The following is a 9,808-nucleotide window of genomic DNA, read 5'->3' as shown; positions in this document are numbered from 1 at the left end:
AATTATCTCTTTTCAATATTATGTTTAAATTTAATTTATATGGATATAGGGTAGTTACACTTCATCTGTGATTTCAATATATTGTAATCGATATATATTATATATCCTACTGTACTCTGTATTCTTTTATGTAAGAAATTAATAAAAATATTGAAAAAGAAAGACACATCACAATGGCAGCGGAGACGGAGGAAGATGATGTCACATCACCATGGCAGTGGAGATGGAGGAAGATGATGACACATCACAATGGTGGTGGAGATGGAGGAAGGCTACCACAGTGAAGAGTCCCCAGTTGCCTTGCACTCTCTGCCACGGGACCCTGAGCCTGATCTTCCGAGGACCATGGGGTGGGTGCTGGTGCATCAGCCTCAGCCTGTTAAACAAAGTCATGCCCAGGCATTCTCCACTAGGTAAATCCACCCTAATATCTCCTAAATAAATAAATAATTTGGGAGAGGATGATAGAAACAGCGGAGATAGAAGAGTGAGCAGGTGAGGGGACTGTGGCCGCCGGCCGACCTCACTGACTCCGTGAGTGAGGAGTGAGTCTGCTTTGTGCTGCCAGCCTCTGGTAATTGCAGCTTGCTCATTTGTACAGAGTGTCCATAAGTCAGTTTGCCCATTTGTACGAGTGTCCATAAGTCAGTTTGCTCATTTGTACAGAGTGTCCATAAGTCAGTTTGCCCATTTGTACGAGTGTCCATAAGTCAGTTTGCTCATTTGTACAGGATGTCCATAAGTCAGTTTGCCCATTTGTACGAGTGTCCATAAGTCAGTTTGCTCATTTGTACAGGATGTCCATAAGTCAGTTTGCTCATTTGTACAGGATGTCCATAAGTCAGTTTGCTCATTTGTACAGAATGTCCATAAGTCAGTTTGCTCATTTGTACAGAGTGTCCAGAAGTCAGGCATTCGCAGTGCTGGGGAGGACCTGCACTACATAAATGTGCATTGCCTGGGAGTTGTCCGTTGATCGTATTTGCCCTGCAGTTCAGGAGTTCAAGCCCTTCAAGCAATTGGGTCATTCCCTATTTAGTTGGAGGAAAAATTATAAAGGTAAGAATTAAGCTGGTTGTCGCCTTCAGAAGTTTGGGAACTCTAAAGTCACGAGGTGGTGTTGATGTCGGAAAGGGGGAAGGCAGGGTCCCACAGGCAGCAGAGGGGTAAATGCTTATGTCATCCGTTGCAGAGATGTCGTCTGAGGGGACCTCTCAGAAACCCTTTGGGAAACAGAGCCACACCTACCTCATCACACAGCACAGAAACAGACCTATTGGGGCATCGAGTCCATGCTAACCATTATGGACACATTTACCACACATTTCTAACAACTCCCCCTGTGCCCCCCCCCACAAATTCTAGCACTTCCCCCGACTCCAGGGGTGTAGAAACATACACACATTTGGAATGCGTGGGGAAGCCACCACGCATACAGCAGGGGAAGTCAGGATTGAACCTGGGTCGCTGGAGCTGCGACACCATGACTCTCCGTGACCCACTGCACCACTGACTCTTTCAGAAGCCCGTGTCTCTGATAGGGGGACTGCGGGGGACTTTGTGAGCGTGGGTCCCAAGCCCATTCACTTTACCTTATGAGATTTACAAAGATGTTTCTAGGACTGTTGAAATTGTCACCCTGGGGAGAATCTGGCTGGCTTGGGTTTGTTCTCTTTAACTGTGCCGCGGGGGTTTAATTGAGGTGCGTACAGCTGAGAAGCCAAGATAAGGTAAACAGAGAGGTAATCAAGTGACAGGTTAAAGTTAATTGGTAGAAGGATAAGAGGGGAGTTGAGGCAACGAGTTGTGGGTATTTGGAATTTACTGGTCAAAAATAGATGGACTGAATGCACTCGGTCTTTTCCCTAGGGGCTGGGGAATCAGGAACTAGAGGGCATAGGTGTAAGGTGAGAGGGGAGAAACTTAACAGGAACTTGAGGAAAACCTTATTTACAGAAAGGGTGGAATGAGCTGCCAGGGGAAGTAGTTGAAGCAGGTACATTAGCAACTGTTAAAGGCAGTTGGACAGGTACCTGGATGGGAAAGGTTTAGAAGCTTATGGACCAATAGCTGGCAAGTGAGTCTTGGTTAGCATTGACCATCTGGGCTGAATGGTCTCTTTCTGTGTGGTATTACTATAAAAGACCAGTGGAAGCAGGCATCATCCTCACATCTGAAGGATGTGTATGAAGCTGCAACTTGCAGGGATGCAGGAATTGGGAATTAACCTGGTTAGCGTCTGGCCAGCATGGAGACGATGGGCTGAATGGTCTCCTACCGTGCTGCAAACTGCAATGATTCTGAGTCCTACAGTCTCAGTCACAGCCAGTACGAATGTTTGCTGAGCAGAATGCTGGGTGATCGAGTTCCGGTCATTGATCAGCCAATACAATTAGCGAACCTGGACTTCAAACACACTGTATTGAAGGCAGAAATTCAAGCCTCATCGAGTAAGAGGTGGTGGGTCACTGTGTGTCAGGTGAACTCCTGCAGCGAGGTCTGGTCAGGGATTGCCCTGCATTCCATGAGGAAGCTGCCTCTCCAAACCTTTGGAGACACAAGAGACCGCAGATACTGAAATCTTGAGCAACAAATACAAACTGCTACAGAAATCAGTTGGTCAGACAGTATTCGTGGAGGGAAGTGCACAGTCAATGTTTCGAGTCAAAACCCTTTATCCTCAAATCTTCGCCTGGACTAGGAAGCAAAAAGGAAGGAAATTTTGATTATTAATTTATTTTAGTATTTTGCTTATTTCTTTGATCGAAGCTCCACTTTCTGTGAAAGACCTCCCGATGTTGGGGTCTCTACACCAGGACCCCTGCAGCCCAGCTGCCGCTGAGACCTCAGCTCTGTGCCTGAGGAGGTGGGTACAGTCGTCTCCATCTGAGTTGGGTTGCATTCAGACTCATGGGCAGTGGGACGGAAACGTTGTAAAATCTGCCTCTGTATCTTCACTGGTCAGAATCTTGCTCAGGTTTCCTCCGCTCTGCTTCACCACAGAGCCAATTAATGCTTCATTGTCTGATGATGTGACACTCGCTCATCAGTAACCGTGTGGGAGCAGTGGGTTGGAACTCCCAACCTGTGTCAATAGCTGGAGAATTAAGTTTGTAGGGGTAAGGTACTGCCAGCAGGGCAGAGGGAGGACAGAGACCGTGGAATACTCCGTTGATGCCACTGCTGGTGACAGGTGACTACTTACTGGTGGTTCTCAAAGCAAGAAATACAACTAAATACTTTATTAATGACACTTGTTCTGTAAAAAACATTATGATACGCGATCAGCGCAAACAATAAAGAGACGAGTAAGGGCGAGGCTGACTCAAAGATTGAGGCATGTTTGAGAAGAAGTGGTCAGAGCGAGGCGAGGCATGTTCGAAATGGAGTTGGGGCGTGTGAAGCAGAGAAAAGTCGGAGCAGGGGAGTTTTCAGCCCTTCCAGCTAAACCGAGAGCGAGGTCTAATTGATCTAAGCGCCGAGCCGATTTGGAAAGATTGGCTACGGGTCAGAACATGGTGGCGGTGTCCAGGCCCAGAATGTATCGATGAGATGGAGCCCAGGTCTTAGAGCGAGGAACGACCCATCGTCTGGCTGATTTAAGTGCCGAGGGTCAGGCTGGTTCTGCTCGCTGCTTCACTCTCCACTGCACTGAGGCTGTGGGCCTGCTCCAGGCTTCACGTCTGTGGACTTATTTTAGCTCTGAACGCGGTATGCTTGCTTTTATTGATTACACAATTTGTTTTTTTTCTCTCTCTCTGCACATTGGGTGCTTGTTGGATTTTTTAAAATGGGTTCACTTTGGGTTTCTTGCTTTGAGCCTGCCTGTGAGGAGACAAATCTCAAGGTTGTATAATGTATACATACTTTGATAATAAATATACTTCAAATACTCCGTCAATCTGGAGCGCTCGGGTCTCTGAATGTGCCAGACTAGTAGTTTTTCCAGAATGTTGGATATGGTAATATAACTTTTTTTTTCTAAGTTACACTGTAGAATAATAAATCTTCCAAGGAGCCTGGTGAGTTTCAAACAGAATCAAACAAATTTAATGGGAGCCCAGAAACTGTGGCCCTGGTGAGTGAATGAGGCCATGGGAGCTGGGACACAGTGAGCAAATGGGTGAATGGGGGAGTGTGGCAAAAATGCCCTGGCGAGGGAGATCTGAACTGTCAGGATTTCCAAATGGTCAGTTCGCGGGTTATTGAATTGCCCAGGTTTAGCGCCACCAGGTGGTCGTACCATGTGACATCATGATCAGGCAACTCAGTCACATCACATCCTCCGTTGTACTGAGAGGTGTGACCATACTAAGCCCAACTGGATGTAGATATATAGAATATTTCTTAAATGATGAGCATCAGTTTAAGATAAACAGCAGCTCTCAATTCTTGGATCAGATGCAATATTCTCATGTCAATTTATTCAGAGCATTTTTGTCTGGATAAATCAACAGGGTTTCATTTTGTTCTGCCTACAACCAGAGGGCTGCTTTAAACAAGCTTTGAACATCTACAGATCTGCCCACTAAGGTAGGGGACAGCAGTGTGGGGGAGAGTCACCACCAGGAGGGGTTCCTCGATTTGAGGAAGTGTTTCAACACCACCTTCTCGAGAGTGATTCCGCTCATCTGATAAACATCCGTCTCCCCAGCAATTCCCACGTCACATTAAAAAAAAGGAAAAAAATTATTTTTTGACAGATGGTGCAATCTGTAATTCTTCTACTGTTGCCTATGTACATTGACATCTATGGTTTATTTTGTATTAGTGTTTTAAGCTAGTTGTGGATGAAGGTGTTCTTAATGCTGATTTAGTGTTTTAAGCTACATAAAAGTTGCTTTTACTGCTGTTGACTCATGGAGTCCTGGAGCCAATGTTTACCACCTACCCCTAATCACTCAGGAGAAGGGGTGGTGTGTCACTCTCAGATTCCTGAGCCCCTTCCAGCGGTAGCACTCCCACACTGCAGATCTTTAATGCATAGTGGTCAATTCTGCATCAAACGTACACAGTGACTGTAAAATATGGTACTGGAATTGGTTAATTACTATCACATGTACGTATTGTGATACATTGAAAAGCTTGTCTTGCATATGGTTTATACAGATTAAATCATTACACTGTGTATTGAGCTAGAATATGCTTGTCAGTGCCTGTCAGAAGGTAAAGAGATCAGGTTTAGGAAACCTTGGTTTTGAAGAGATACAGAGGCCCAGGTAAATAAAAAGAAAGAGGTGCATAGCAGGTACAGGCAGGTAAGAACAAATGAGGTACTTAAAGAGATTAAGAAATGCAGAAGAACACTTAAAAAAAAAATTAGGAGGGCTAAAAGAAGGTATTAAGTTGCCATAGCAGACAAGGTGAAAAAGAATACTAAGGGATTCTGCAGATATGTTATAGAGTCATAGAAAAAGTATAGCACAGAAACAGGCCCTTCAGCCCATCTAATCCATGCCAAATAGCTTGAACTGCCTAGTCCCATCGACCTACACTGAGATCATAGCCCTCTATACCCTCATGACCCATGTCCCCATCCAAACATCTCTTAAATGTTGAAATCGAGCTCGCATGCACCATTTGTGCTGGCAGCTCATCCCGCACTCTCATGACCCTCTGAGTGAAGAAATTTCCCCTCATGTTCCCCTTTAAGATTTCACCTTTCATCCTTAACCTCTGACCTCTACCTGTAGTCCCACCCAACCTCAGTGGAAAAAGCCTGTGCTCCAATCCTCTGAAAAACGGCAGATGCCACTTGATGCAAACAAGTGTGAGGTGTTGCACTTCAGTATGTCCAACCAGCGTAGGACTTGATGGTAGGGCACTGAGGAGTGGGGTAGAACAAAGGGGTCTGGGAATACAGGTCTATAATTCATTGAAAGTGACTTCAGAGGTAGGTAGGGTCATAAAGAAAGCTTTTGGTACATTGGCCTTCATAAATCAAAGTATTGAGTACAGGAAATGGGATGTGTCCTGTGGGGGTGTGGCTTGTTCTGATTGTCAAAAGTCACTTCCATTGTGATTGGTTAGTTTAGATGTAGCTGCTTTTCCCATTGGATAGATGCTTGGCATCGAGTTTCAGACATCCTGGGTGTACAAAGTTGCATGTGAAAGGGACTTTCTCTCTTCCTTATGTTACGTACCCTGTAACTGGGTTGCCAAACCAGCAGAAATGGAACACTTGTTAGAGTCTGGATTACTGGGAACTAATTAAGTTTTATTAAAGAAACAAATAATACAGTACTCTAATCGTAAGGATATAAATGTAACAGGTTAGCAATGATAATACACACCTATACACAGAACTAGGGTAGTAGGAATCAACCAAGTTCTATCACAGTCTAGGGGTAAAATGATCAGTCTTACAGTGACAGAGTTCATTTCAGCTTAGTGCAGTTCGCAGTAATCGCTGTTGTACCGTTGGAGAGAGAGAGAGAGAGAGGGATGCAATTTGGTTCAGCCTTTGATGTCTTCGCAGTTGGTTTCGGGCAGACTCTTTTTGATGTCTTCTATCTCGCTGTGGTCACCGACTGTGACCCCTCCGTTCCAGACATGACCATTCTTCCATAGTGAACCCGGCATCCAGGCAAGGGCGGACACACACACCAGGTTCCCACCGATCGTACCTTTACACCCTGTGAGCCTATTGTCGGTTCCCGCGAACCGGACCTCCAAACTCTCACCACTTGTGGGGGCACATCGCTCTTTCCAGGGTCTCGTTGTCTCGTGATCTCGTGGTGTCCCGTGCCTCAGCGAACCTGCTCTTTTTATCCCCCTGCTTTAGTATCACCTGTCCATCAAACTTCAAACAGTTCAGGTTCAAAGCAATCGGTCTGTCAACATTCGGAATTGTGTTTCTTTTCCGTTAATCCCTCTCTCCTCTCTTGTTAGCATTTTGAATGTTTCTCCATTGTCTCTCTTATCTCTCTCATTAGCATCAATCGTCCGATAGCTTGGTTTGGCGTCACACTTTGTTTTAGGTCAAGATGCACATGATGGTTGAGAAGGTATCTTCTGCGTGAACTTTTAATTAATTATGTTTGTTGAGTATTCAGCTTTCTACTGTCTGTAACTTGGGAAACATGAATGTTTTTTTTAATTTTTACTGTTTAATGATTAATATACCTATTCGAAGTCAGTGCATTTTCTGTCTCACTCGCTGGACCCACAAACCTGATTCAACATTACAGGACGTTACGCTGAAGCTGTGTAAGACATTGGTGCGGCCTAATTAGGAGTACTGTGTGCAGTTTTGGCCACTTATCTACAGGAAAGATATAAATAAGATTGAAAAGTGTACGAAGAAAATTGACAGGGATGTTGCAGGGACTGGAGGACCCGAGTTATACGGAAAGATTGAATATGTTAGGACTTTATTCCCTGGAATAGAGAAAACCGAGGGGAGATTTGATAGAGGTATGCAAAATTATGAGAGTGTAGATAGGCTGTCCTCCAATCCTCTGGCACCTCACCTATCACTAAGGATGATTTAAATATCTCTGCTAAGGCCCCAGCAACTTCTGCACTTGCCTCTTGCAGGGTCCGAGGGAATGCTTTGTCAAGCCCTGGGGATTTATCCGCCCTAGTTTGCCTCAAGACAGCGAACACCAACTCCTCTGTAATCTGTATAGGGTTTGCTTGTGGATGCCGCTTTGCCTTACTCTAAAGACTTCATGTCCATCGCCCAAGGAAATACAGATGCAAAAGAATAATGGATTACCATTCTGATCTTTCAGAAGGTCAATTTAATCCCTTGCCAGCCTTTTGCTAACATATCTTTAGAATCACTTGGGAGTCTCCTTCGCTTTGTCTGCTAGAGCAACCTCATACCTTCTTTTATCCCTCCTGATTTCTTTCTTAAGCGTTCTCTTGCATTTGTTATACTCCACAAGCACCTCATTTGTTCCTACCAGCCTAATCCTACTATGAACCTCCTTCTTTTTCTTAATCAGGACCTCAATGTAATATCTATTGAAAAACAAGCTACCTACATCTGTTATCTTTACCTTTTATTGTAGCAGGGATATACAAGCTTTGCACTCTCAAAATATCACTCTTGAAGGCCTCACACTCACCAATACACCTTTGCTAGAAAACAACCTGTCCCAATCTACATTTGCCAGATCCTTTCTGGTCCCATTAAAATTGGCCTTTCTCCAATCTAGAATCTCAACCCACGGACCAGACATATAGTTTTGCATATTTACTTTGAAACTAATGGAATTGTGATCACCAGATGCAAAGTGTTCCCATGCACATACTTTTGTCACCTGCTCTGTCTCATTCTCTAACAGCAGATCAAGTCTCGCACCCTCTCTCATTGGGACTTTATGTACTGAATACATTTGACGAAGTCTTTTCCATCCAGTCTTTTTACAGTGTGAGTCCCAGTCAATCTGTGGAAAATTAAAATCAGTACTATAACAACCTTTTGTACTCCAGGGAGCGCAAAGTGCAGAATCAAATATCGCTGTGATGATTGTACGTTCAATTATCAATTGTTTGGCGACAATAAAGTATAAAGTTATGTTACTTGCAAGTCTGCAATCTCTCTACAAATTTGTTCCTCCGAATGGGGTCTGACCAGGGTCCTGTATAGCTGCAATATTACCTCTCAACTCTTAAACTCAATCTCACATGCCATTTTGAGAAAGGTTTCCCTTTGCTAAGATTCTGGCTTAAGATTCATAGGAATCCCTTTAAGACAGGGGTTAACTTTAAGGGTTTTATTTCCTGGTTTCCACAACTTCCTGACTAATATTCACTCAGTGGCCACTTTATTACATACAGGAATGAAACCTGGTGTGATCTTCTGCTGTTGTAGCCCATCCACTTCAAGGTTCAGTGTGTTGTACATTCAGAGATGCTCTTCTGCGCACCTCTGCTGTAACATGGTTACTTCAGTGACTGTTGCCTTCCTGTCAGCTTGAACCAGTCTGGCCATTCTCCTCTGACCTCTTTCATTAACAAGGTGTTTCCACCCACAGGACTGCCGTTCACTGGATGCTTTTTGTTTATCTGTAATCTCTATAGACTGTTGTGCATGAAAATTCCAGGAGACCAGCAGTTTCTGAGATACTCAAACCACCCCATCTGGCACCACCAATCATTTCATTGTCAAAGTCGCTTAGATCTCATTTCTTCTCATTCTGATGTTTAATCTGAACAACAACTGAACCTCATAGCCATGTTTGCATGCTTTTATGCATTGAGTTGCTGCCACAAAATGGTATTTGCATTAACAAACAGGTGTAGAGATACACCGAATAAAGTGGCCACTGACTCCTCAGTCAGCATCCAAAACAGATTACAGGTCAACCCTGGGTAACAAACAGGTTCTGTTTTTACAGGTATCCACGTCAATATTGCCCATAAGATGGAAAATAGTCAAAAGTCACTCAATATGGTAACTACAACTCCACAGTATTGTAATGAATGGCCTAATTCTGTTCCTATATCCTATAATTTTATAAGACTGATAAAGAGGAACAACTAAAAGTGGAGAGAGTTCTGCAGTTCAAGATTCAAGATTGTTGAACGTCATTGTTCAGTACACAAGTGTAAAGGAGAATGAAATGATTGTTACTCCAGATCCAATGTAGCATAAAAAACCCAATAAACATGAAGTACACAATAAATAAAAATATAAAAGCAATCCTACAAAATGCAATGTACAAGAAACTTATATACCTACACTAATTAATGTGCACTGGAATGAATGTACATACACAGATATGTTTGATTTTTGAACTTCATAATATTATGGGGGCTTGTTTATACATAGGGGTATGCACATGTCAGTGTTCTT

The 9,808-nt window shown here is 43.7% G+C and overlaps 1 protein-coding gene across 1 annotated transcript in view; it reads right to left on the bottom strand.

The window, feature by feature from the left end:
• Window positions 1-2,475: 2,475 nt before the first annotated feature.
• The window catches only part of LOC140191075 (tetraspanin-16-like), a 39,685-nt gene continuing 32,352 nt past the window's right edge, over window positions 2,476-9,808 (bottom strand). Inside the window, exon 4 of the mRNA XM_072248150.1 lies at window positions 2,476-2,547. Coding sequence (XP_072104251.1) covers window positions 2,476-2,547 — 72 coding nt within the window. The remainder of the gene's footprint in view (window positions 2,548-9,808) is intronic.

The sequence above is a fragment of the Mobula birostris genome, chromosome 32 (assembly GCF_030028105.1).
Source record: "Mobula birostris isolate sMobBir1 chromosome 32, sMobBir1.hap1, whole genome shotgun sequence".
NCBI lineage: Eukaryota > Metazoa > Chordata > Chondrichthyes > Myliobatiformes > Myliobatidae > Mobula > Mobula birostris.
Note: the sequence above shows the minus strand (reverse complement) of the source record. Positions and strands in the feature narration are given on the sequence as shown.